General features: G+C 57.5%; 1 protein-coding gene across 4 annotated transcripts in view; it reads left to right on the plus strand.

The window, feature by feature from the left end:
- The window catches only part of GSE1 (Gse1 coiled-coil protein), a 500,133-nt gene that overhangs the window by 269,761 nt on the left and 202,593 nt on the right, over positions 1–27,779 (plus strand). Inside the window, exon 1 of one of the 4 annotated variants that reach the window (XM_030819581.1) lies at positions 20,375–20,524. The exons of the other annotated variants lie outside the window; for them this stretch is intronic. Within the exon in view, the coding sequence (XP_030675441.1) occupies positions 20,482–20,524 (43 nt within the window). The 5' untranslated portion in view covers positions 20,375–20,481. Of the gene's footprint in view, positions 1–20,374; positions 20,525–27,779 lie in introns of those variants that run through there. 4 annotated transcript variants of the gene reach the window in all.

Below are 27,779 nucleotides of genomic sequence, written 5' to 3' on the forward strand. Positions count from 1 at the left end.
GCCTGCTGCTGCAAACCCAGAGGACACCCAGGTGGCATTGTGGGCCGGGCGACCCATCAGGTGGAGAGGCAGCCCCTGGCCCCCTTGCTTGACAACAGCCGCCCCAGTAGCCCCATATTAGTGGCTGCAGTAACATATTGCCACAAATACCATGGTTGAAAATGACAGGAATGCTGGCCGGGCGCGGTGGCTCACGCCTGTAATCCCAGCACTTTGGGAGGCAGAGGCAGGCGGATCACGAGGTCAGGAGATCAAGACCATCCTGGCTAACACGGTGAAACCCTGTCTGTACTAAAAATACAAAAAATTAGCCAGGCATGGTGGCGGGCGCCTGTAGTCCCAGCTACTTGGGAGGCTGAGGCAGGAGAATGGCGTGAACCCGGGAGGCGAAGCTTGCAGTGAGCCGAGGTCGCGCCACTGCACTCCAGCCTGGGTGAAAGAGCAAGACTCCATCTCAAAAAAAAAAAAAAGAAAAAGAAAAGAAAAGAAAATGACAGGAATGCATTCTCTTACAGTTCCAGGGGCCGGACGTCCAACATCAAGGTGTTAGTGGGGTTGATTCCTCCTGGAGGTCCCCGGAGGAAATCCGTCCTTGCCCCTTCCGAGCTCCGGTGGCTGTTGGTGACCCATGGTGTCCCACAGCTAGTGGCTGCATCACCCTGACCCCTGGCTCCATCCGCCCATGGCATCCTCCCTGTGAGCTCTGTGTCTTCTTATAAGGACACCTGTCATTGGATCGAGGGCCCACCCTGCAGCAGCATGGTCTCCTCTGAGGTCTCTGATGACATCTGCGAAGATCCTCTTTCCAGTAAGGTCCTAGCCTAAGGTTCCAAGCGGAAGTGAATGTGGTTGGGGGGGCACTGGCCAGCCTGGTGCAGCCCCCGTTTCCTCCCCAGCATGCTGCTGCCCGCTCCGTGAGGGGCTGTCCTCAGCACACCATGGCCCGCCAGACCCCAGACCACCCTCTCCAGGCCCATCTCGCCCGTTTCTGCTTTTGGTCCCTGTACCCCGAGAGGCAGCGCAGTGCAGCGCATGGCCCAGAGCCTGGCCTGGCTCCCACTGGCTGACCTCGGCCCAGTGTCTTCACCTCCCTGTGGCCACTTCTCCACCTGTAAAACAGAGCTAGGACAATGAGCTTCCTCCTTGTGTTACTGAGATCCAGTGAGGAAATGGTTGGAAAGCGCTTCCACCTGGCCCATGGTAATATTTATATAAGCGTTAGCTGTTGTTATTCTGGGTAGAAACTTAAGTAGTATTATTAGAAAAAGTAAAAACTCAGAGAAGCATAGGTGATAGATGTTTCCCACTGTTCCCGTGGCGTGTGCCGAGTGCAGTGGGGAACCAAGGCCTGGCAGCAGGAGGTGCGATGCCACATCCCCACCGCCACCTGCCTGCCTTCCCTGCTGGAGAGTCTTTGCACCAGAGGGGCCTAGCGTTTGGCTGACAGAGGGACCTTGGAGCCGGATGGCCCAGCAGGGAAAGTGCCAGGCAGGTCCCTCTGCCTGGGTGCCCTGGCCTCTTGGAGCTTCAGCTCCCAGCCCAGCTACAGGCTGAGATCGTGCCCACTCTCGGTGACCTATGGTGACCAGAAAGCACATCTGCAGAAGCCCTGGGCCAGCCCACCTGTGATAAAGGGGGCCCTGGAGGGTGGCTGCCATGTTCCGGGAGACAAGGGGGCACTTTCTTTTTTTTTCTTTTTCTTTTGTTTTTTTTGAGACGGAGTCTTGATCTGTCGCCAGGCTGGAGTACAGTGGCGTGATCTTGGCTCCCTGCAACCTCCGCCTCCCAGGTTCAAGCAATTCTCCTGCCTCAGCCTCCAGAGTAGATGGGACTACAGGCACATGCCACCAAGTCCAGCTAATTTTTGTATTTTTAGTAGAGACAGGCTTTCACCATGTTGGCCAGGATGGTCTTGATCTCTTGACCTCTTGGCCCTCCCGCCTCGGCCTCCCAAAGTGCTAGGATGACAGTTGTAAGCCATCATGCCCAGTCAGGGAGGTGCTTTCTAGCCAGCCCAAAGGACATAAGCAAAGGCAACCAGGGGACAGTGTCTCAAGAGGCTGTGAAGGGCTTTGTCCAGGGAGGCGAGAGAGATGGCAGGAAGTGCACAGGTGCCGTTTCCAGCTCGCCAGGCCTGAGTGCGCACTGCAGGAGGCCGCTGGCGTCGAGAGCTGCCGAGTCTCGTTTGGTTGGAGAGGCAACACCGGACAGCCTGAGGAACCCTGGGCAGGGGCTTCTGGGGCATTCTGTTTCCTGGGTTATGGTCCAGAGGGCAAAGGTCACGGCCTGCCAGCTTGGCAGTGCCCTGGTTGCAGGTGTCCCCAGGACCTCTGCAGTCCGCTTGGGGTAAGTCCTTCAACCCTCTCCACGCATGTGCACACCTGCACACATGCACACGTGCACACACGCTATAGCCGGGCTCCGTGTTGTTAGAAAAGCTGCCTCCTTTGACCCACTGGCAAGCCGGGAACCAGCATCCAGCACAGGCCTGATCTCTCGTGCCATCGCTGTGCTGGGCCTCCACCCCAGTCCCTCTCCCCCGACCCCTCCAGCCTCCAAGGGAGTGTTTCCACTGTGGGAGCAGAAGCTCAGGATTGCTGACCCTGGGGTGTCCCGCCCATGCCCCTTCCCGCGGCGCTGGCTGTGCCTCCCCTGCCTCCCCACTGCCCACGTTGTCACAGGAGGCCCAGGTGTGCCGCCGGCTCCGCAGCAGCCGTGATCTTGAGCGGCTTTTCATGCTTCAGGTTTCCCGCTGCACGCAGGCAGGGAAGCGGGGCCTGTCTTTTCTGCACGCCTTGCCCTTGATCTTCCCTGGCTTTATCTTCCAGCCCGAATCGCTGGTGGCACCCCACAGGGCCCCCTTGTTCTGAGCCGCCTGAGACTGGGCATCGGGGTGCCATGCACCTGACTGCCCTCCCCTATGGGGCCCCTTGCTGCTTGCTCTCCTCTCCCGGGAGCAGCTGCCACGTGCGGTAATTAGAGGCTGACACCAGGTGTGGCCACCACTGCCGCTGGCACAGTGGAGAGGCGAGTGTGCTGCTACCTGCTCCAGCGAACCCCCCCCACTCCGCAAGGAGGCAGACCGTGAGCACGGGGTGGGGCAGGAGAGGCCGAGGAAAGGTGGGATGGGCCGGCCCTGAGTGTGCTCGCTGGCGGCCATGCATGGCGAAGGGGGGCGGCCAGTCCCCAGACCCCTCACAGGTGCAGGCCCAGATTCTGTTGAGCTAAGCTTTGCGTGGCGGGCGGCTGGCAGCGAGCTGCTGAGCCTTCCAAAGGTAGCAGCCATCTGCACTGTGATAAAAAGCCCTGAGGATGATAAATAGACAAGTCGCACTTTTATTGGATTGCAGTTTGGGAGCAGCCACTTTAGGTTTGGCACTGTGTTAACGACAGATTTCTGCTTCCCTTGCAAGGCCTGGGCTCTCGGGGAGCGCGCCAGCAGCGGCAGCCCTCTCCTGGCACGAGGGAGAGCTCCCCCCGGCCGCCCTGGTGGGTGGCTGGCCTGCTCCCATTGGCCCCTGCAGCCATGCTGCCCTTGTGGGATTTCTGCTGGGGGCCCGCCTTGCAGCTCGCTGGGGTCAGGCTGACGAGTTCACATCCTGGCACCGTCACCTAGTAACTGTGTGTCTTCAGGCGGGTGTCCTAACCTCTCTGTGCTGCCAGTGCCCCATCTGTGAAATGGGCAAATAATGGCATTTACCTAACAGGCTTGGGAGGTTCCACGGGTAACGGCTGTGAGTGTAGCATTTGGAAGAGTGCCTGGGTGCACACACAGTGAGCGTTCTGTAAACATTAGCTGCTGGTATCAGCGCCATCAGCAGCCTGATTGGTAGTATGATTCTTCCAGAGAGCCCCGCCTGGCCCTGGCGTCCCACCAGGCAGGGAGCTGTTTGGCGTCAGATCTGCGATGTCGGGGCCTGTTCCCTGGAGGACCTGTATTTCCCAGGACAACAAGGCCTCTGCTGCGTCCTCCACTCATCAGTTAAACGTGGGAGCTCTGGGACCAGATGGCCTGATTACCTCATGGTCTCTTAGCTGTGAGACCTTGGGTGGTGGCTGCAACGCTCTCTGCCTCGGTTTCCCCATCTGTCAAGCAGGGATAAAAACAGAACTGAACCTCATAGTGCTGGAGACGATCTGCTGTAAGCTCTTGGACCAACGCCTGGCACGTGATAGGCATGGGTGGGCGACGCCCCCCCCACCTGGCATTGCTGGTGGCTCTCCTGTTTGCCAGGAGCCCCCGGTGGGCCCAGCGTTGGCTCTGGGTTCTGCGATGACTGGGCTCATGTGGAAGGACAGCAGCAGGAGTGGAGACCAGAGAGTAGCCCAGGGCGGGGCTCGACCCCTATGGGGTACGGGTGGCTTGGAGGACGGCATCGAGCGGGTTCTCTGCCTGCATGGCAAGGAGACCTACCGTGTGTCGGAGCTCAGCCCTGGGAAACGGAGGAACAAGGGAAGAGCGGGCATGGTGGAAGCGGTAGCCTGCGTCCTGTTCCGCCTGGCTTCCTGGGTGCGTTAGGCAGGTTGGCTCAGTCTGTCTCAGGCTCAGTTTCCTCACTGGAGCTTCCCAAGGTTTCTCCCAGGGCCTGCAGTGCCGCTCCGGCTGTCCCCATCTGGCCTTCCTTTCCGTCTGCACGGGCACACCCTCCTCCTGCTCTGTGTGCCTGCTCCCTGCACCCCCATCCCCTTCAGCTTGGCTCCTCCGACCCCTCCAGCACAATGTCAGGTGCCCCATGGGCCACACACCCTGAGCTGAGACTCTGTTTTGAGCCCGGACACAAAGCAGCCTGCCCTGGGCAGTGACCCTGCTCGGGCCTCTCACTCTGGGCCCTCTGCACTGCTGCTTTCTGGGCCTCCATCCCAGCACCCAGGGCCATGCCGGGCCCACCTTGCCTGCTTTGCAAGGAAGAAGGCACTAGTTAGGTGTGCAGCACCCCCAGCCCTCTGTGGTCTGGGCCCTGTTTCCGCATAAGGATTCTTTCTTGGGCCACTCTTTTGGCCACTCTGAGGCCCCAGTGGCCCTGAGAAGGCACCGGAAGAAGGCTTATATAAGCATGTGGTGCCCAGGAGCTGCGGCTCACAGTTCAGGATTCAAGTCCCAGATTCGCCACTTGACCTTGGGCAGATGACCTCTCTGGACTTTGACTTTCTCATCTGAAAAACGGGGCAGTTAAAGAAACCAGCCACACTGGTGCGCTGTGAGGATGGAGGACTCAGGTTGGCTACGGAGCTGGCTCACGCAGGTGCTCAGCACATACCAGCTGTCACCAGCTGTCACCATCATGGGCCAGGCGCCTGCTCCGTGCCTGTTTCCTCATTTCACCCGCACAGCAACCCTGTGAGGTGTCACATCTTCCCACTAACCAGATGAGGCCAGGGAGGCGCTGTGGGGCTCGGAGCTTCTGTAGGATCACGCAGGTACCCAGCAGTGGAGGCTGCACTGAGAAGAAAGACTGCCAGTGAGCTGCTGAGCCTTCCAAAGGTAGCAGCCATCTGCACCTTTAGGTGTGAGCTCAGACCCGGAGGTGCCTTTCAGGCACAGCTCAGCGGCCATCTGGTTCAGTCTCCAGCCTCATCAGCAAAGGTCCAGAGAGCTCAAGTGACTTGCCCAGGGTCACACAACTTCTCACTGCCAGCTCCTGGTGGGCGATTCGAGGCAGCTGCTGATACCTCAGGGCTTGCTGTGGCTTAGTGTAGGGGACAGGATTGCAAATCTTAATGGCAGAGGGAGAAGCAGAGCTGGGAAGGAAGCGTTGGGCACCTGGCAGCCAGCGAGGGCTCATCAGCCCTCTGCCTCCTCCCAGTAGTGTACCCAGCTCTGGGCTCCTCCGCCTGCCCTGCCTGCATCACCTTCTCTGGAAAAGGATATGCAGACTTGAAGGTCCAGATAATAATGATCCCAGACGGACAGTCTCAGCCTCGATTTGTGTTCCAGCTGCTTTGGAGCTCTGGAAACATACCTGGGCCCAAGCTTAGGGATTCTGGGGTACAGCTGGGCTTCGGGATCTTTCCGGAAGCTCTGCAGATGATTCTGCTGTGCAGCCAGGGTGGAAGACCCCTGGGGTGCAAGACCCTGTGCTCTTTGAGTGATGACCAGATATTGAACGGTGGTGTTTCAAAAGCAGGGAGGCCAGCTGCAAGCCAGGAGGGGAGAGAGCGCTTGCTGAGTGCCTACTGTGTACCTGGAGATGCTCCAGTCAGCTGTCATGCTATTGTTAGCCCCGTGCGGTGGACATGAGACCGAGAGATGAGGCGGGACCCCAGGGGGAAGATGTGCTCCTCACCTTCTGGTCCCTTCTAAAGTGAGCAGAGCCGACCCTGTGGCCATTTCCTGTCCCTCCTGCATGCTTATCTGGCGCCTCTTCCTCCCTCCATCTGCCAAGTTAATGCAAACTGGCAGGGGCAATGGAGGGGGGCTCCGGGGGCACCACTGGCAGCCCGCCCCACGCCGCCCACATCCCCGGCCCTGCAACCCTGGGCAGGAAACCACCAACGTGTTTATGAAAGAGGCAGGCGGCAGCTGCTGCTAACAGGTGAGCCCTTCCCGAGCCGAGCCTCTCCCAGGGCCTCCTGGAGAAATCGGTAATGAAGTGCAGCTGTGAACTCCGGTTTTGGGTCAGAAAGGCAATTTCTCATCTCTCCTCGCAGCAATTGAGTCGAAAATCCAGGAGCTGTTTGCCTCTCCCCGCCCCTCCACCCCCTCAGCCCTCACTCGCCTGAGCGGGAGGCCTCTCAGGCGTCAATATTGACTCTGTCAAAGGCAGGTGGCCTGGCGCAGGAGGGAGTCGGGCTGGAAACCGGGGCGGGAGCAGCCCCTGGGGCCAGTGAGGTGGGAGCAGGGAGCAGCTGGCCAGGGTGCCCTGGGAGAACGGAAGGCTGTTTTTCCTCTCATTTTAATTGGTCTTTGTGACTCTAATGGTGCTCGTTTCACCTAGTGGCAGCGTATTGGCTTGGGGCCCCACCGCTCACCACATCTGAGCCATTCAAGAGGCGCCAGGCAGCTGTTCCTGGCCTAACCGACTTTTCTGGATGGTTCTGGGCCTGGAAGGGCCCAGAAAAACAAAGCCAAGGGATGGCTGGGAAACCTCAGGGCCTCCCTGGGATGGCAGCCGGCAGCTGGGCTGAGGCCACATGGGGGGCGGGGAAGATCAGAGCCCTGGCTCCCAGATCCGGCTGCGGTCATGGCCCTGTCTGGCCACCTTTGGCCACAGGGTCACCTGAGAATCCAATTTCCATAGGCCCAGATGAAGTAAGCAACGCTTGTCAAGTGAGATTGATTGGAAATCGGAGTGGGCGGCGGCTCCTGCCCTCTCTTCCGGAATGGACGCTTATGAAGCCCAAATGCCTTGTTCCCAGCTCAGCTGAGATGCATTCAGGAAACACTGGTAGCCTTTGAGGAGGGGCCAGGTGTAGTGATTGTGAACTGGGGGCACTGGGGCCAGCATGCCTGGGGTTTGGATCGCTGCTGTGTGACTTTGGAGAGATTGCTTGACTTCTCTGATCCTGTCTCCTGCAAAATAGAAGGGTTGCATTTGAAGATCCATCTTGCAAATCTGATGATGACAACAATAATAATCATTTCCCTGGTGGGGAATAAAACACAGAAAGTTGTGCTGTGCCGCCTCTGCCCACCCCTCCCCTTCCTGCCACACCATGCCCACCAGGGCTCCCAGCTTGGCCCAAAAGGAAGGGCCTAGTCTCAGCCCCAGTGGCCTTCTCCCTTCAGCCCCTTGGTGTAGAATCGGAACCACACAGCTGTGCCCAGCTGTCCCAATGTAATGAGAAATCTTTTACCATGGTGGGTACTTTGTGGCCAGCTCTATTTTAGGCACCTGACCTTTTTTTTTTTTTTTTTTTTGAGACGGAATTTCACTCTTGTCGCCCAAGCTGGAGTGCAATAGTGTGATCTCAGCTCACCACAACCTCCACCTCCCAGGTTCAAGCAATTCTCCTGCCTCAGCCTCCCAAGTAGCTGGGATTACAGGCATATGCCACCATGCCCAGCTAATTTTGTGTTTTTAGTAGAGATGGGGTTTCTCCATGTTGGTCAGGCTGGTCTTGAACCCCTGACTTCAGGTGATCTGCCCGCCTCGGCCTCCCAAAGTGCAGGGATTATAGGCATGAGCCACTGCGCCCGGCCACCTGTTTTTTTATTTTTTTTATTTTTTTATTTTTATTTATTTTTTTGAGACAGACTCGCACTCTGTCGCTCAGGCTGGAGTGTAGTGGCCTGATCTTGGCTCACTGCAGACTTCACCTCCCAGGTTCAAGCAATTCTCTGCCTCAGCCTCCCAAGTAGCTGGGATTACAGGTGCCCACTATCATGCCCAGTTAATTTTTTTGAATTTTTGGTAGAGATGGGGTTTCACCATCTTGGCCAGGCTGGTCTTGAATTCCTGACCTTGTGATCCACCCACCTTGGCCTCCCAAAGTGCTGGGATTACAGGCGTGAGCCACCTTGTCCGGCCCACCTTACGTATTTTTTAAAAGCTAGGTTTGGCTGGGCACAGTGGTTCACACCTGTGATCCCAGCATTTTGGGAGGCCAAGGTGGGCCGATCACCTAAGGTCAGGAGTTCGAGACCAGCCTGGCCAATATGGTGAAACCTCCCCCTGCTCCCCGTCTCTGCTAAAAATACAAAAATTAGCTGGGCATGGTGGTGTGTGCCTATAATCCCAGCTATTAGGGAGGCCAAGGCAGGAGAATTGCTTGAACCCAGGAAGCGGAGGTTGCAGTGAGCCAAGATTGCACCACTGCACTCAAGCCTGGGCGACAAGAGCAAAACGCCATCTCAAAAAAAGAAAAAAAAAAAAGCCAGGTTTATTCAGATATAGCTTATGCACAAGAGCATTCACTCTTTTTGAGCGTACCAGTTGGTGAATTCTCACAATCATATACAGCAAAACCACCACCATAATTTACAAAATTTTGCCTCCAACCGCAGAAAATTCCACGGCGTCCTTTTGTGGTCATTCCCCACCTCCAGCCCCTGCAGCCATGGTGCTGTTTTCTGACTTTATTGTTTCACCTTTGCTAGGATGTCATGTAGGTGGAGGCGTTCAGTACAAAGACTCCTGTGCTTAGTGTGCCAGGGTTGAGACCCATCTAAGTTGGTGTGTGCGCTAGTGGTGGTTGGTGTGTGTGCTGGTGGTTGGTGCGTGCGCTGGTGGTGGTTGGTGCGTGCGCTGGTGATTGGTTCCTTCCTGTTGTAGAGTAGTGCGCCACTGTATGGATGCACCACAAATGGTTTGCCCAGTGGAGACACTGAAGCCCACAGTCACACTGCTAGGCTCCTCACAACAGGCCACCTGGCTTGAGAGGCCATCCAAGAGGCCCGTCTCTGCCTGCCTCCCCCCTCACCGAGTTTCTGGTTCCAGGGAGACCGGGTCCATGTGCTGTAAGCAAGAAGCGTCCCCACCCAAGGTCCGTGTCTCAGTGTCAGGTTAGACCGTGGCTGAAGACGCATCTTTGTCCCCGCCACAGAGACCCGTGTCCGGCGTGAATAATTGGATTTTAATGAAACAAATGGGAGTGCTGAAGCCGTTTGCCACCCTGGCCTGCATCAGGGCCCCGCAATTAAGCCGATTATGTTTCGAGAGTCAAGCTGTCTGACTCCTCGCGTCCCTAATGGGATGATGTTTGATGGCCCTGCCAGCGCGGTTATTTATTTATTTACCCAACTCTCATGAGCTGGGATGTGCCAGTGGGCCCCGGTAATTAACAGCGGGTGCTGAGCCTGTGTGTTCCCACTCCGGCCCCCACCTCTCCCTCTGTCTGGCAGCTCAGGGCATCACCTGGGGACAGACTCTAACAAATGCAGATGGCCAGGCCATACTCCCGCAGACTTTTAAGTTGGTTGATCTGGGACTGTGGCAAGGCCACTGAGATTTTTCAAAGCTACCCCAGTGGGGCCCAGAAGCCCCTGCTCTGAAGGACGCAGATTCTCCTGGAAGCCTGGGGTGCTGCTGCATCTCAAAGGGCCTCCTTCCTCGGCATCCACTGCCCCGGTGGGCCCAGGCTGTTACCACTGGGAGGCCTGTGGTCTTCTCCTCCCTAAGGCCTCACTGAAACTCAGAGAAGGATTTGAACCCAGAGACCCTCAGCACAGGTCCTGGGAGACAGAAACCCCTGGTGGGCAGTGGGCAGAACTCTGGGTGTCTTTTCTGGCAGTGGCAGTGGATTGGCGTTCTCTCTCCCCCGTTCCTTTTGTTAACAAACAGGGATTGGGCCCTTCCCTCTGCCAGGCGCTGGGCTAGGTGAGTGCTGCAGTGCTGGGTGGGGTGCTGGGCGGTTGCTCGGTGCCTCCAACTCCACCCTGCGGGCACTGAGGGTCCTCCCTGGAGCTTTCTGGCGTCTCTAGCTGTGTGGTTTGGCAATTTGCCTCCGTGTTTTGGTTTTCTGTTCCTGACGCTGCCAGTCCAGGGCGGAGGGACACCAGGATTTTGTGTGATCTTGGATAGATGAGTCACAGAAGCTCCTGGGCCTGGGTCCCCCACCTGTAAAATGGTGGCAGAGGGTTAGCAACTGCAAGGCAGTCCTTTCTGGCTCCCATATTGGGGGAAGGTTCTAGATTTAGACATTGGCACAGCTGATGGGGGTGTGAAGAAAAGCTGTTTTGGGGAGCTCTGTGGTAAAGTCACACGGTGGCTCGGGGACCCTGAGCAGCCTGCCCACCCTCCTCCACTTCCCTTCCCTGCGTGGAGGCCGGGAAGATCGCTCGATGCATGGACGCAGTGTGTACAAAGGACTCAGCATCGGGCGCCGGGGCATGCCAGGCAGTGACAATGCATGCCGGGGTGGCTGGACGTAGGAAGCAAGGCAGCGGGGAGAGTTGGGGTATGGGGCTGCTTGTGGGGGCTGGGTCCCAGCTTAGGTGTGAGGGCACCTCTTTCATCAGGAGGAGGTCAGCGGGTGGAAGTAGCAGGTCCCTCAGGTGGTGACCCTGGGGCTGGGTGTGGCTCCTGGAGCCCCAGCTCTTGAGGGCAGGGCTTGGTTTGTGCCCCGCACCCCGTGAGACCAGGCTCAGCTGGGCAGTTCCTGTCCTGAAGTCTAGAGCTCAGGGGGCTGAGAAGAGGGGGCGCCACTGCCTTTCCTGCGGGGGGATCCTACTTCATCCAGCGCCCTCCCTCTCTAGACCTCCTTTTCCCTCTGCAAAAGGCGGTCGTACCCCATCCAGCTCTGGGAGGACCCCCGGGTGTCTGACCTCAGCCGGCCCCACTTGCTTGGCACTCTTGGACCTGGTGGGGGCTCAGCTCAGGCATGCAGAGAGCAGAGCAAGGGCTGGATGAGCTCCTCCAGGGCCCCAGGCCACCTGCACACAGCACCCCCTGCCTCCTTGGGTGAAGCTGCCAGCCAGGTCTTCATGCCCCAGGAAGGAGACTTGGGGGCGATTCCACCCCCGCCCCCTGCCCCACGGGCATCCAGCTTCAGCCCGGCTGGGCAGAGTGGCAGGCTCTAGGGGTGGAGGGAGCCACCCTCAATGCGGGGAGAATATAACCAAGGCTTGCTGGTAACCCTGCTTTCCAGTAAAAATAACAGCAACCAACATTTATTAAGGACTGGCAGCGTGCAGGGCCCTGTGTGGAGCCTTTCCATACACTGCCCCATTCGATCCTGAGATGTGGTAGCATTGATGGTGTGTAATTTTCATACCCTCCGAGCTTCTCCAAGGCTGCCCCAGGCCCTTGGTTCCTTGCCCTCAGCCCTGGTGGTGGCAGTGATCCTGGAGGACTGCCCATGTGGCAGGGGAGCGGCCAGCAGATGGCTCCAAGCCAAGGCGGAACAGCTCAGGAGGGATGGCCAGCCAGGCATGCCTGTGGGCCTTAGTTTCCCCTGGTGAGCCCACAGTGCCCTTTTGGCTGGGCTCATTTTCCCTGGAGCATCCATGCAGCCAGGCTCCTGGGCAGATGCCGGATGAGTCTCCCGGTGCTGCCATAATGAATCACCCTAAACCGGGGGGCCTCAAAACAACACACACCGACTCTCCCACAGTTCTGGAGACATCCAAAGTCAAGGTGTCGGCAGGACGGGTTCCTTGTGGAGGCTCTGGCGGAGGATCTGTTCCAGCCTTCCTCCCAGCTGCTGGCGGTGCCGGCCACGCTTGGCACTCCTTGCTATGCAGACGCATCATTCCAGGCTCTGCCTCCGTCATCATGCGGACTTCTGTGGGTCCACGTCTCCTTCTCTGTTTCTTATGAGGGCACTCCTCCCTAGGTTTAGGGCCCACCCTAATCTATGATGAGCTCATCTCAGGAGCCTTAAGTTAATCACATCTGCAAAGCCCCTGCCTCCAAATAAGGTTGCCTGCCCAGGTGCAGAGGGTGAGGGTGTGGACAGATCTTTCTGGAGAGCCATAACTCAACCTTCTGGGTGCCAGGTTCTGTGCAGGCACCTTATGTTCCATTTCCTCCTCAGTAAATGGGGACACGGGTGCATCCCACGGGCTTCGTAAGTGTCAGAGGAGGCGGTTGGGGTGATGGCCTGACCAGCGCCCTGCGGCTGCAATAAACACCTGCAGATTGGATGGTTATTCAGAGCAGGGCCTCATTCTCCTCCAAGGTGACCCCAGGGTCCCTCTTTACAGGTGAGGAAACAGATACTCTGAAACTCCACTCAATTAGCCTCGCGTGGTGGCACATGCCTGTAATCCCAGCTACTGGGGAGGCAGGCGGGAGGATCGCTTGAGTTTGAGGCTGCAGTGAGGAGGCTGAGGCTGCGGTAAGCCAAGACTGTGCCACTGCACTCCAGCCTGGGAGACAGAGCAAGACCTGGCATTAAAAAAAATAAAGAGAGAGAGAGAGAAAGACAAGAAAAGAAAAGAAAAAAAAACTCCGCTCAGTGTAGGGCTGGGGATGGAGCTGGGGTGTTCTAACAGCAGACCCCGTGGCCCCCACTCACACCCCATGCTCAGGCCGGTGTGGGGTTTACAGCAGCTGCCCAGGAAACAGAAGGGCAAGCAGAGCCTCTGCTCATTTGGGGGCCCCCGATTATCTGGGCTGCAACTCAGCCCCGTTTGGAATTGATGGCTCAGTCTCAGATCAGAGACAGACTTGGGGAGCCTGGCGCGCTGCAAGCTGCCTCCCCCGCACGAGACTTCAGGTGGCCAAGACTTCCCACGGTGGGGAGTTCTGCTGTCAGTTTCTGACAAGCTTGGGGGGAATGTGACCCATCCACGTGCAGGCAGCTGTCTGGGGGTGAAAGTGTCATGCTGTCTCTCCAGTCTCACGCCTGCCTGGAGCCCATCCTGCTGCCTAACCCCTATCCTGGCCTAATGCCCTTCCCTCCCAGGGACCCACCCCCACCTCTGGGGTCAGGCCCCACTTTGTGTGCCTTACAAATGCAAATAAACTCATAGCATCCTCATTTTAGAGATGAGGAAACTAAGGCTCAGAGAGGTTAATGACTTGCCCGAGGATACCCAGTCGTAAGTAACAGAGCTAGGATTTGAACTTGAGCGGCTGGCCCTCCCTCTCAACTCATCCTCACCTCTGTCCAGAGGAAGCTGTGTCTCCCTGAGTTAACCCAGTCCTGGTTCAGAGGAGGGTCACCGAGGGGTAGGACAGTATTTTGGAGAACAAACACCTGGGCCAGACCCCTGGTATATTGTCATGGGGTGCAAAGCGGGGCTGTCATCAGCATTACATTTGGCTTTGAGAAGCAGTGGAGCTGGGGCATCAGAATCCAGTGAGGCAAAGCGGGAGACAGAGAGGGCATTCCAGTGGGGGAGGCCCTGCAAGAGGAAGGGCTTGGAGGTGGGACCCTTTGAGCTTGTCCTGGAACATGAGAGCTCAGCCATCTCTACCCCCCTCTGCCTTCCAGATTATGCTCTGGGATTTCCAAATTGCTTGTACCTTCAGCAGCACGCAGCCCACCATTTCACACTGCCACAAAGTCCGGGGTGGTGTGGCAGGGACCAGGACCCCGCTGCAAATCCCCAAGCACCCTGAGGACAGGGAGGGGAGGCTCATTTTCCTGCTGTGTGTGTGTGTGTGGTCTGCCGTTTTTGCTCTGCCTTCAGAAAGGACTTGAGGCAGCTAAGTGGTATTTAAAGAAGATTAAGCATTTCTAGGGAAGGAGGCTGCAGCAGGGTAGGCGCTGGTGTGTGAGGCCCACTAGGTGGCTGCTGTGGTGACACAGGGCCCTGGCGGGGAGAACCTGCCCTCTGTGCCCCGCCACACTCCCAAGCCCCACCATTGCCAGGGACGGTGGGATTCACAGGAGAGACCACCGGCAGGCTGTGTTTTCAAAGAAGATGACATTCACAGCACAGCCCAGGACAAAATGGGCCTTCCCTTGCTGAGTCACAAGAGACCAACTCCCGACAGAAGAGCTGACCAAGGGCTTCCGCAGCCTCCTTTCTGGAAGACTTAGCCAGTTGTGCTCGAAAGAATCTTCTGATAAATGAACCTCAGCAGTAGGCATTCTGAGATCGCTGCCTGCCCGGGGTGGCTGTGGGGCGAAGCCACGCAGTTCCTGCCTCCCGCTTTCCTCTGACCCCAAAAGAAAGCGCAGTGGGGTCTGCCCTAGAGGCTGCCAGGATTGCACTGCACATAGCCAGATAAGGATGAGGAGAGCGGAAGGGCAGAGGCCCCGTCAGAGCTTATCTGGGCAAGGTCAGGAACCCAGAGCAAGGAAGATGCTCTGGGAGGCGGAGAGAAGGGAACATGTCCATCTTCACCCTGAGCCGGGCAGCAGGGAGACTGGGGACGGCGAGACTCCCCCCAGACTGGACCGCAGCTGTCAGCCTGGCCATGAGTCCCAGCATTTGCCCACTGCAGGGGAGAGGCTGTCTCTGATGGTCCCTGACCTGGGGCTGGGATACAGATCATCCTGGGTTTCTCTGTCCGGTAGGGTTGGCACAGCAGGCTTCACAGTCTCCTTCGTGGTGATGAGATGTGTCATCGTCCCAGGACTTGGTGGAGGCTGAGCTCAGGCATGCAGAGAGCAGGGCGAGGGCTGGACGGGCTCCTCCAGGGCCCCAGGCCACCTGCACACAGCACCCCCTGCCTCTTTGGGTGAAGCTGCCAGCCAGGTCCTCATGCCCCAGGAAGGAGACTTGGGGGCGATTCCACCCCCGCCCTCTGCCCTACGGGCATCCAGCTTCAGCCCAGCTGGGCAGAGTGGCAGGCTCTAGGGGTGGAGGGAGCCACCCTGAATGTGGGGAGAATATAACCAAGGCTTGCTGGTAACCCTGCTTTCCAGTAAAAATAACAGCAACCAACATTTATTAAGGACTGGCAGCGTGCAGGGCCCTGTGCGGAGGCTTTCCATACACTGCCCCATTCGATCCTGAGATGTGGTAGCACTGATGGTGTGTAATTTTCATACCTTCTCTGTCTGACATTGAAGTAGCTATTATTGACCCCATTTTACATGTAAGGAGACTGAGGCACACAGCAGTGACCCCATCCTGGTGCACCCTGGTTCCTGTCTTCTAGTGAGGTGCTCAGGTGTGATCTGACTCCCCAAACCCTACAATCTGCTCCGGGCTTCTTTAGAGCCCCCTCTGCAGCACCAGCCAGTGCTGACCTGGCCTCCCAGCGCTTGGAACTCGGCCAGCCATTTCTGGACCCCCTCCAGCTCCGCGGACCCCCTGCCTAGCTCCCAGCTGGATGCCGTGGGACATTTCAGAAAAGGCAGACAGTCCTGCCCTCAAGGAGCAGGGAGGAGTGCAGCCCGGGGAACACAGCTGAGGTAGAAGCTGCGAGGCCACAGGTAAATGAGGCCCTGCTTGGAGGAATGGGCCTCCAGGTGCAGGTGCCTGGAGGGGAGCCCTCGACAGCTGGAGCTGAAGGATGCGCCCCAGGGCAGTCAGAGCTGAGCAGACACTGCCCTAGCAGGAGGGCATTGGAAGGGGGCATGGAGAGATGGAGGCCCTGTCCCAGGTACCAGGATGCCCAGATGGAGAGCCTGGTTGAGCTGGGCATGGAGGCCCAGGGTCCAGCGGAATCTCCTGTTGATGCCCTACTGGCCAGTGGCAGGGGCTTCCACATTGCGGGTGGCTATCACACTAGAGCAGCAGTTCCCAAAGTGGGGTTGCCCTGGGAACTCATTAGGAATGCAGATTCTCAGGCCCCGCCCCAGACCTGAATGAGAAACGCTGGGTGGCAGAGCAAGGCTGTGTCCTCCCAAGCACTGCTGGGGATCCTGGTGCTTCTTAAAGCATGAGGCCCCCTGTGCTGCAGGAGGGATAAAGTCACTTTGGGTTCAGGGACCCTGGGGCCTCCTCTTTCTACTGCTAACCCTCCATCCAAGGCCAGAGGGGAGCTGTGTTCCTTCACCTTCAGCAAGGAGGTACCCATCTCCCCGCTCTGGAGAAACCGTGCCACCTGCCCGCAGGTCTGGGTGGGGCAAGCAGTGCCCTTCCCACTCTCAGGAGTATTGGCCGCTTTCTCTCCTGCCACCCTGTGCCCAGGGCCTTGGCAGGAACTGAGGCTTTCCGTCGGCTGCTGCCTGTGGTGCCTCAGCCCATCATCCTCTGCTTACACAGTGGCCTCTGACGCCGCCTGTGCTCATTCACCCAGAAAGATGGCATCGGGGCGAAGTCAGAGGCAGGCGGAGTCGATCTAGAACAACCACCATGCCAATTGCAAACGCCACGCCCAGGCACCCTCTGTGTCTCCACATGCATCCAGGAGTTGTGGGTGCCCCTCCACAGAGCCACCACCTGCCCATATGGCTCCTTTGTGCAAATTAGAAGGTACCCCTTGCTTCAGGCAGACCCATCCCGGCCCAGGTGCTTGTTGAAGAGTAGAGTGACTGTTGGGTTTCAGCTCCCACTTACCATTTCCTCCAGGAGCTCTTGTGCAGTGAACAATCTGGACAACTATACTTGGCAGCCCTCTTCCCTGGCTCCTGTTGGCTCCCATCACCATCCGATTGGCTGTTAGGGGCTTAGAGCACAAACCACTCAGCTGCCCTTTCACTCCGGAGAGACCAGGGCATCCATTTCCATGCTCTGCCTGGTCCCTTTTGCCTGTGTGCTTAGTGTGAAGTGGCCGGGATCTGTTAATTCATGCCAAGGGCTGGATTAGAGGTAGAGGACTCCACAGAGTCACTGAACCCAGTCTGCCCATCCTGCAGATGAGTATATTGAGGCCCTGCAAGTTATGCGGCCTCGGGCAAGTCACTGTTAAGACTTGTTTCTCCTTCTCAGAGGCTTTCTCTCTTTGGTCTTGAGCACTTGTTTTGTGCAAGGCTGAACAGGCATTCACTCCTCCTTCACAGAGGGGGTTGCTGACGCCCAGGGAAGCTGAGCGATTCCCCCAGCTCACGCTGTGAGTAGATGGCCTGGTTGGATCTCAGTCCAGGCTCCTGGCTCCTCCCAGGAGCTTCTGAAAGAGTTTCTGCCAGAAAGCAGACCCTGTTCCCTGGGATCCTGTCCTCCTGCTGGGGTGCGTGAGCCCCCGGGGCCTCACAGTGCACATACCTTCACCCGGCGCCTGGCCTCCGACGAGCAAGGACACGATGTCCTGGGGGATGCAAGCTCCTGGCCCACATCCCTTGACCAGATAAACATTCCCCTACAGACACTCCAGCCTGAAACACCAAGTGTGTTCAAGGTTAAACGGGCTGGCCTGGAGAAGGCCTTGAGTCCTTGATCCTTCCAGCAGCCTTTTCAGCCGTAGCTGCACCTTGGAACCACCCGGGGGCTTTGAGACACACTGATACCTGAACCCCTTCTCCAAAGATTCTGATACAGCTGCTCAGGGGTGGGGCCCAGCCTGGTATTAAACTTCCCAAATTGTCCCGTCCAGCAGGGGTGACCACCAGGGCCTACCCTCAAGGGAGGGATGCTAGACGATTTGGCCTTGGAAACCGCATTATCTTGCTAATCTGCTAGACAATGGGAAGAAAGCACTTGGAAGAATGCAAGATAAGTTCATGTGAAGCCCAGCACTTCGTTTCAAAAGTAAACTGACACGCAGAAGGTGGGGGCTTCACTTGTTAGGGGTTCGGGTGAATGAGGCCTCGGCTGCTCCAAGCTGGGCAGGAGCCGGCAGTGACCTCTCATTGCCCGAGCTAATGTCACTTCCAAGACTTGAAGAGATGGGGGGTGTGGGAGGCCAGGGCGGAGCACCCATGCGCAGACACGGTCCTGTGGTCTTGCACTTTAAGGAGGTTGTTTACAGGCCAAGGAACGTCCCATAACCAGGGACAGCCATGGAGAAGGAGCTGAGGAAGCCAGGGTGGGGGTGGGGAGAGTCTGCTGGAGCAGTTCAGACCCAGGGGACCGTGAGAGTGGGCTGCAAATAAGGACGTGAAGTCTGATGACAGATGGGAAAGGGCTTGGCCCAGTGGGGTAGAAGTTAAGAGATTTCAGCTCAACATAGGAAGCAATTGTAACAGTCACAGGCTGACGGCAGCCAGCGGGGTGGGAAGAAGTGAGCTCTGGAGTGGGAAGGGAGACCCAGGGACTGTCTCTCCCCACACCCTTAGGGAGCACCTGCTTTGGGCAAGCCCTGAGCTGGGCGCAGTGGAGGACAGTTCCTGAAGGGCCTTTGCCTGGTGGGGGATTGGCTCACCCTGGGTTTCTCAACCTTGGGACTGTTGGCATTTGGGGTTGGCTGATTCATTGGTTTGGAGGCTGTTCTGTCTGCTGCAAGGTGTTGAGAAGCATCCCTGGCCTCTACCCACCAGGTGCCAGCAGCGCTGTGACCCCCAGTTGTGTCAATCAAAAATGTCTGCAGACACTGGTTGCTAACTATGCCCTGGGGACAAAACCCCCCCTCCCCCTTTGAGAGCCACTGGTTTGAACAAAGGATCTCTACCTTGGCTGCGCATTGGAAGCCCCCAGGGAGCTTTAGAAAATACCAGTGGCTGGGTCCATGCCCAGAGGTGTGATGTCATTGGTCTGGGGGCAGGCCCAGGCCGGGGTGGAGGGGGGGGGGGGGGTTTAAAAGCACCCAGGTGGTTCTAATCTGTTGCGAGGGGTTCGAGACCCCCTCGTGTACATGGTTGTTTCTCAAACTTGACTTGTCATAAGAATCGCCTGGGTAGTGGCTCAAACGAAAGCCCCCACCCCTTTAATTAGGATCACCTGGAATTCTCCGGCTACAGTCTGCGGGCTGGGATAGCCATAATCCCCGGGCTGCGTGAAGCTCCAGGATTCAGAGCTGAGAGGCCTCGCCAGCCAGCCTCACTAGACCTCCTGCAGCTCCCCTCTTCCATCCCAGGGACTGGGCCCCCTCCTCCGCTCCCCTCCCCTCCTCCCCTCCCCTCCCCTCGGACCTTCTCCCAGCCCTCACCCCTCCCCAGCTCCTGAGAGCAGCAGGCAGCCCTGCCCCTCCTTCCTGCTCTCCTCCGAGCCCATGGCTCTCAGCGCAGCTTGATTTAGTAGGCGGTGGAGGAGAAAGGCAGCTTGAAGAGTCACTTAGAGCCTCGGTGCTCACAACACTTATCTGGAAAGGAGAGGCCAGCTGGTCCCCGGGGAGTGGGGCGCGAGGCTGAGCACACCTCCCCACAGGGGCAGGGAGGCTGTGCTCTGCAGGGCTGTGGGCACCAGAGCTACACACACTCTGCCCCCAGCACCCAGTCTCGGGTCTGTCCCTCCTTGCCAGAGCACAGGGTGTCAGGAGGTCCCCTGCAGTCCTCTCCTGGGGGATGGGCTCAGCTCCTAAAGCCCTAGGTCAGGGAGCTCAGAGACCCCTGGGTTAGAAGCGATGTCAGGTCGTCTGGTAGGGAGGTGTCCTGTGGCCGCCACCTGGCTTTTGCTGGGCAGGAGGGGGCCCTCCACCCTCCCTACCCTCAGCCTTTTGGTTAGTTGCCTACCCTCCTCTCCTGGTGCCTGTCTTCCTTCTCCCCCTCCTCCCTGATGAAAAATACAAAAGAAAAATGCGCCAGTGCCCAGGTCTGGGGAGCCCCAGCCCCGAGGATGGAGAAATGAAAAGCGGCCCCAATTAGAGGCTTTGGTTCTGCAAACTTGATGCTCGGCACTTGAACTGTCACGGCGGAGCCTTAATTAGCAGCGGCGGGGGAGAGGTCAGGAACAACTCAGCAGTCTTGACAAGCGCGTTATCAAGTGCAGGGGAGCGGGGGCTGCCCGGGGAGCGCGGGCGGGGGAGGGCGGCGGGGGCGCCGCGGCGCGGGAGGGAGGCGGGAGGCGGGAGTCAGGAGGCGGGAGGTGGCGCCGGCCGGGCGGGGGACGAGGTGGTGGCTGCGAGGCAGCCGCGCCGCCACGGCTGGCGGTGCGTGAAGCCGGGGGCGCGGGGCCGGGGGGCGGCGTGAGAGGCTGCGGGGGCCCCCAGGCGCCCCGGCCCCTCCCCGGGCTCCGCGCCGCGGGCAGGGCGCACCGCGCAGGGACTCCTCGGCTGCTCCGCGCCCCCCCCGCAGAATCCCGGGGCTCCATCCCCGTCTCCCCCGCCCCCTCCGGGCCCGTCTTCTGCCGCCCGGTGACGCCCCTACTGCTCGCCTCCGCCGCGGGCCATGCTGGGCAGCCCCTCCTAGAGGCCCCGGGTCCCGCGGCCCGGGGGGCAGCGCAGGATGCTGGGCATGAAGACCTGGTCGTCTCTGCTCCAGAACCTCAGTAAGTGCCCAGCTCACCGCCCCGTGGACCGGAGGGTGGGGGGTCCGGGATGGAACTTTCTGCAGCGCGCCACCCACCCGGGGCTGGGACCTGGCCCTGCACTCACCCCGCCTCGACCTCCAGCCCCATCACCTTCAGGCCACGCACGTGCTCCCCAGCGCCGCCTCCTCATGCTGTCAACTCTGAAGAGAACCCCTGGGTTGGTTTCCTCAAGTAGAAAACCCTTGACCCCTGCGGTCTGGCTGCGCCTGGGCAGCCTCTAGGCAGGTGGGGGGCTGCCCTCAGACCCCGTGTAGGGAAGTGGCCTGCGGGCACCGGGCTTGCTGCACCGCAGGGCTTTGCCTTAGCCTGGCCATGCGGCTCCTGGAGGTGGGTCCAACCCTGGCAGGGTCCCTCGTGCCTGCAGTGACCCAGGAGGTGGGAAATGGGGCTGCGTCTGTGGACTTCGTGCCCTCTTGCTTGCACAGGTGGGACCTGGGGTGGGTTGTGGGGCTGGAACTCTTCAATCTACCCCTCCCCAAACTGCCCGATCACCTCCCTGGCCCCATCAGCTCTCTGGGGAGGAGAACTCCTGGCATCAAGACCTCGTATCACTGGCACAGTTAGGCAGCGAGAGGGTAAGAGTCACAGAGCCCGCTGAGGGTGGGTAGCGCCATGAGTCCCATCGGAGAGAGGGTGAGCAGGACTCTGAGGCCTGGGGCAGTGCCGCAAGGTGAGGGTGTGAAGCTGGTGGTGGGCCACTGAGGTCCTCAGGCTGAGGGGTGGCCAGAGTGAGGGATGGAGAGAAGCCTTCGATGAACAGCAACTCAGGCTACCAAGGTCCCTTTGGGGTGGTTCCAGTGACAGAGAATGGGCGGGGACGCTGGCCTCAGAACTGCTCCTTCCCGTCCTGACCTTCAGGCCCCTCACCTGCAGGCCTTTTCTTCCAGGTGAGCCAGGCCAGCAGCAGGGGGACGACGCCATCCCCCATGCCTGGCCCCTGCTGGCTGCCTCGCCTGCCCGCCCACCCCTCCTCTCTCTGTGTGCACCTCTCTGCCTGTTTGAACTGCAGCTTTTAAAGCTTTTTGCCTTTTGAAAACTCAGGGGGAGAAAGAGTCATTTGTGGAGAGGTCGCGAACGGTTGATGATTATAGTCCAGTGGGTAGAAAGAGCTTAAAACAAATCCCTGTCCATCAGATGTCGGCTTAGGCGGTTTCCAGCGCTCTCCTGGGGGGCCGGGGTGGGGGGCAGCCGCTTAGAGAAAAGGGGAGGCTTTTTTCCTTGAAGCTAAGTGAACCTGCAAAACTCTCTTCTTATTTGGGTGTTTGATCACGGCTCCCCTCTGCCTGCCTTCCTCTGATCGCCCTTCCTCCGGGTGCCCGGCTGGTGGAGGAGGGCCTTGGCAGCCCCCAGACGGCCCCTCGCCAGCTGTGTGACCTTGGCCTGGTCATGCGGTGTCTGGGAGTCTCTGTTTCCCCCCAGGGGTGATGGTCATGCGGGTTGCACTGGGTACTCACGAAGCCTCGGGAATGTGCCACCATGTCCCAGGCGGAGGGCGTACCTGGCCTGCAGGGTGTGGTAGTTGGGTTCTGTGCAGCTCCCCCTCTGCCGCACCGACTCCCCTTGTCCAGGTGCAGAGGCTACTTGCGTGGAACTGGAAGGGCCCTCACTTTGTTTCCGAAGCCCATCTGGTGAGGCCGGGAGGACGATGCCGGCTGGAGAGGCCTGTGTTAAGTGCTGGGTTGACTGCCCGCAGGGGCTGGTAGGGACCTCTTGCAGACAGAATGGGTCCTCCCTGTGTCCTTTACCTATGGTCATGCCTCAGTCCTCATGGCAGCATCAGGGGGAGGGCACTGGCTTCGTGCCCTCTCGTTTTTGCAGGTGAGGAAACAGAGCGTGCTCATTTTTCAGGGTCACACAGCTGGTGAGGTTCAGAGGGGAGAGGCTGGTGGGAGCCTGGGCAGTCCCACTCAGGGTCACGCCCCCAGTCAGCCATCTGTGGCCACTGGCATCTCTTCCTTTAGCTCCAGAAAGATCCAGTCACTCCGATATCCAGGGGTGACAACCCCTGGTTCCCGGCCGCATGAGCAGTTGGGTGGGAATCCTGGGCTCGTCCGTGGGCTGCCCCCTGCCCACCTGGAGCTCCTGCCTCCCCAACTGTCCTGCCAACCAAATCTCATGCTGCTTCTGTGCCATGCCCTGGCCCTTCCCATGTCTGCTTGGTGCCTGGGCTGTAAGGGAAGCATGTAATAGAACCATGAAGAGCGCCAGGCCTGGGCTCCCATCTGGGTTCTCCTTCATTACTGCTGTGTGACTTGGGGCAAGTGACCTCACGTCTCTGTGCCACATGCTCCCATTCGTTCCATGCGGATGGCAGGACTGCCCTGCTAGGGGTAAGTGCATCAGTCCAGTTGATGACTACATACTGTCAGTGTCATAAATGTCAGCTGCTATTTTTTCTTCCACCTGGAAGTCCCTTCCTGCTTCTCCCTACTGTCTCCCCATACTTCAAGGCCTAGCTTAAATGCCACCTCCTCCAAGAAGCCTTCCAGATTCCACCCAGCCATAAGTCATCTCTCCTGCCTCCTCATGGTCTGTGTTGTTGTTTTTCTCAGTGGAATTCATACATTTGTGCCTATTTTCTCTCCCTATCAGATAGACATTCCTCAAGGGAAGATCCTTTACACTCTGATCTCAGAATCTTCCAAGCTACTGAGTATGTAGTAGGTGCCCAATAAATGTTTGTCATATGACTAGAGAGTAACCATTTTTCTTGCCAGACCAATGAATGGCTCCACTTCCCAGCTATTCAGTGAGCACTTTGTTCTAATGATTAGTGGAGTCACATCCGAAGTCAGTCTGTACTTTGGGATGCCTTAAAATTGTTTCCAAGTCCCGTGGGTGGATGAGCTCATTGGCAGGGGTGTGGACCCAGCCTAAGAGCTTAGCTTTTCCTTTGGGGCCCAGAGGGCAGGTTCACATCTCAGTGACAGCAGCCGGCTGTGGGAATGTGCGCATACGGGCACTTTGGGTGGAACACGTGGTCAGTGTTGAAAGGACACAGGGTGGATCATCCACAAAGCCAGGTCATGGTAACCCGGCTGCCTGCCAGCTGACCTGCTCTGCCAGGGCCGAGGCTCTGGTAGCCAGGAGTGCTCTCATTGTGCTTGGAAATTAAGGGCTGTGGAGCAGCTGCCACGCAGATGTGGTGATGTGATTACTCCCTGAGCAGGAGTGGCCCCAGGACCCCCTGGGGAGCAGGCAGAGGCTGTGTGAACCCCACGGATCCCTGCCATAGCTGCCAGCGCCTGTGGGCCCAGGCCAGGCTCTGTCCCTGAGATTCCATGGCCTCAGAGGGGCCCTGCTGGCACACACTGGCAGCTGAGCTCGTCGGTCCTGAGGAGTTAGCAGCCCTGGGAGGTGAGGATGGCATTTGGGTGCCTTATAGATAAGGCCAGGTAGCCACACCTTTGGCATTCTCGAAGACTCACTGCGGGTGGCAATGACGGTGGTATCATTTCTGCTTTTGTCTTCCAGTAAGGAAAGCATGCAGAGTGTTTCCAGGTTTGCAAATTAAAAAATATATATATATATATTTTCTGTATATATATATATTTTTTTCTATATATATATTATATATATATATTCTATATATAATATATATATTATATATATATATAATATATATATATTCTATATATAATATATATATTATATATATATATATATATATATTCTATATATAATATATATATTATATATATATATATTATATATATATATTCTATATATAATATATATATTATATATATATATATTATATATATATATTCTATATATATATATATAGAGAGAGAGAGAGAGAGAGAGGAAGGGAGGAAGATGGCTGGGTGCAGTGGCTCATACCTATAATCCCAGCACTTTGGGAGGCCAAGGCAGGCAGATGGCTTGAGGTCAGAAGTTTGAGCCAGCCTGGCCAACATGGTGAAGCCTCATCTCTACTGAAAATACAAAAATTAGCCAGGCGTGGTGGCAGGCCCCTATATTCCCAGCTACTTGAGAGGGTGAGGCAGGAGATTCACCTGAACCCCAGAGGCGCAGGTTGTAGTGAGCTGAGATAGCGCCACTGCACTCCAGCCTGGGCGACTCCATCTTAAAAATAAATAAACAGGAAGAGGCCAGGCAGGAAGTGGGGCAGGGTGGGTGGTAGATGGCCTGGGCCCTGGCCTCCAGCAGCCGGGTGAGCATGCAGACCCCTGCTGGATGGTGTGGGCACTCACGTCTTCACCCTTGCCCGGCTGAACCATAAGGAGCGAGGGTCTGGAGCCAGCCAGCCTGGGTTCGCATCCTGCTGCTGCCTCTTACGGGCTGTGTGCAAGATGCTTGGCCTCTCTGTGCCTCAGTTTCCTCATCTCTAAAAGGGGAAATAAATATGGTGGCACCTGTCTTGTTCCAGTGAGCTTTTGCTATGTAACAAACTACCCCAAAGACACTGGCGTAAAGCAAGAACACAAATTTTGTTTGCTCATGAATCCGGGGGTGCAGCTAGCAGCTCTCGCCGGGGGTCTCATGTTGTTGTATTGGACAGGGGCTGGGTTGGGGAGCATCTTGCCGATTCTGTACTTGTGCCTGGTGTTTGGGCTGGGAAGACTCAAGTGGGTGGGGTGAGAATGCTGGGTTGGTCTCGTCCCCCCATCTCTCAACCTGGTGGCTTTAGCTGGACATCTCACTTGGCTCCCAGAGTCAGTGTCCCAAGAGAGGCCAGTAGAAGCTGTGTGGCCTTTCCTGACCCAGCCACAGGGATCACGCAGCGTGACTTCTATGGAGGCAGACACCAAAGGCTGCCCAGGTTCAAGGGGAAGGTACGGAGATACCCTCTCCAGATGGGAAGAGTGTCAGGATTTGTGGACGTTTTTCAGGACTGCCACATACCTGCTAGGGGTGTTGGAGTTGACGGCTGCTTCGTGTAAAGCGTGCTTACAACGTAGGGAGTACTTAGCGAATGTTAGCGCATGTCTGAGCTGAGACCTGAGACATTGTCTGCATCAAAGCTACAGAGGGACGGAAGAGAATGGGGCATGGGAGGGGTCAGGGGTTGCAGACTCGCCTTCTGTCGTGCCAGTGAGGGCTCCTTCTCTGCCCATCCCTCACTGTGTCCCTGGAGTGACCCTCTGGCCTCCTCCCAAGAGCCACAGCCCACCTCGAAAGCCTTTTCAGAGATGCCGATGGGAGACGGATTCCCACCTTTTGGGTCTCAGGTGTTTCTGTACTTGGGGTTCCTTGAACCACGAGAAAGTGGGAAAGCCCTAGAGCAACAGGGAATATTCTAGAACCTTGGGCAAGTTATGAAGCTCTCAGAGCCTCAGCCTCCCTAACTCCTTGAAGGGCTGGACCAGCTTCTTGTAGGGCCCTTCTTTCCTTTTTTTTTTTTTTTTTTTTTGAGATGGGGGTCTCTGTCACCCAGGCTGGAGTGCAGTGACGCAATCTTAACTCACTGCAACCTCCACCTCCTGGGTTCAAGTGATTCTCCTGCCTCAGCCTCCTGAGTAGCTGACATTACAGGTGCGTGCCACCATACCCAGCTAGTTTTTGTATTCTTAGTAGAGACAGGGTTTTCACCATGTTGGCCAGACTGGTCTTGAACTCCTGACCTCATGTGATCCACCACCCCCCGCCCCCGGCCTCCCAAAGTGCTGGGATTACAGGTGTAAGACACCACCCTCAGCCCTCGGAGGGCCCTTCTGTGCCTGTGCCACCCAGAGACGTCGTCTTGGAGAGCTTTGAGAACAGGAGGGCCACGTCCCTCCCCTCCCTGCCCGGAGCCACGCAGAACACATGTTGGCAAGAGTGGCCGCCTTTCCCCATCTACTGATGTCTAAGAGTATGAGCTGGAAGAAGAATAGCTAATCTTAGTGTGCTGGTGGCATCGACCATCTACACTGGGTTGAATAGGGCCATTCCCAAAATTCACGTCAACCAGGAACCTCAGAATGTGACCTTATTTGAAAATAGTTTCTTTGCAGGTGTAATTAGTTAAGCCTCTTGAGCTAAAATCATCCTGTATTAAAGTGGGCCGGAGGCTGGGCATAGTGGCTCGCACCTGTAATCCCAGCACTTTGGGAGGCCGAGGCAGGTGGATCACCTGAGGTCAGGAGTTCAAGACCAGCCTGGCCAACGTGGCGAAATCTCATCTCTACTAAAAACACAAAAAGTTAGCTGGGCGTGGTGATGGGGTCTATAATCCCAGCTACTCAGGAGGCTGAGGCAGGAGAATCACTTGAACCTGGGAGGTGGAGGTTGCAGTGAGCCGAGATCGTGCCATTGCACTGCAGCCTGCACAAGAGCAAAACTCCGTCTAAAAAAAAAAAAAGTGGGCCCGAAATTCAATGAGAGGGGCCCTTATGAGAGACAGAAGAGGAGGAAACACAGACACAGGGGCGGCCATGTGAAGATGGAGGAAGAGATGGGAGTGGTGTGGCCACAAGCACCCACCAGACGCTGGAAGGGGCAGGAAGGACCCTCCTGAAGAGCTTCTTGTGGGAGCGGGGTTGGACATCTGGCCTCTGGGACTGTGAGGGAGGGCATTGCTTTGTTTTTAGTCATCCAGTTTGTGGCCATTTGTTAAGGCAATACTAGGACCCAGGCATCACCTTTTCCCCACCTTACGTATTTTAAAAATATGTGATGGTTAAAAATTCTGTCTAACGTTCCTTCTGGACTCTGAGGCCCCCAGTACTGTAGGGCATAGCTTCGGGGACCTGGGTCCTGCTGCTCCCTGAGGCTGGGAAGTCACTTTCCCTCTCTGGTCCTCAGTTCAGGTGGCAGAAATCAGCCCGGCTGACTGGAGGAATGTCATTTTCCAGTCTGAAATGCACCTTGCAAAAATCCAGCCTTTCCCCCAGCAGCTGCTGAAGCGGGTCCCCTAACCGGAGAGGATTAGGGACACCAAGAGTGGGAGGCAAGGTGGGAGGGGTAGCCAGGGCCCTTGGCCCATCAGAGTCCCCGACCAGGCACGGGGTGCCCCAGGACCCCATCCTCACTGTGGTTCCCCACAGTGGCAACCATGGAAATGGGGGGCTGCTCCCACTCACCCCAGGCCTGAGTTGCCACCACCTCCTCTGCCCAGAGGCCCCTCCCTGGGATGTGCTCGCTCTGAGGGTGAGGGCAAGGCTCCAGGGTGCGGGAGCCCCCATCCATGTTCCGCTTTTTATCACCTCCCACCCCTCTAGAAAGTCGGCAGCTCGAGCCAGCTGGGCTGTTCATGCTGTGCCCACGG

The sequence above is a fragment of the Nomascus leucogenys genome, chromosome 2, assembly GCF_006542625.1.
Source record: "Nomascus leucogenys isolate Asia chromosome 2, Asia_NLE_v1, whole genome shotgun sequence".
Classification (NCBI taxonomy): Eukaryota; Metazoa; Chordata; class Mammalia; order Primates; family Hylobatidae; genus Nomascus; species Nomascus leucogenys.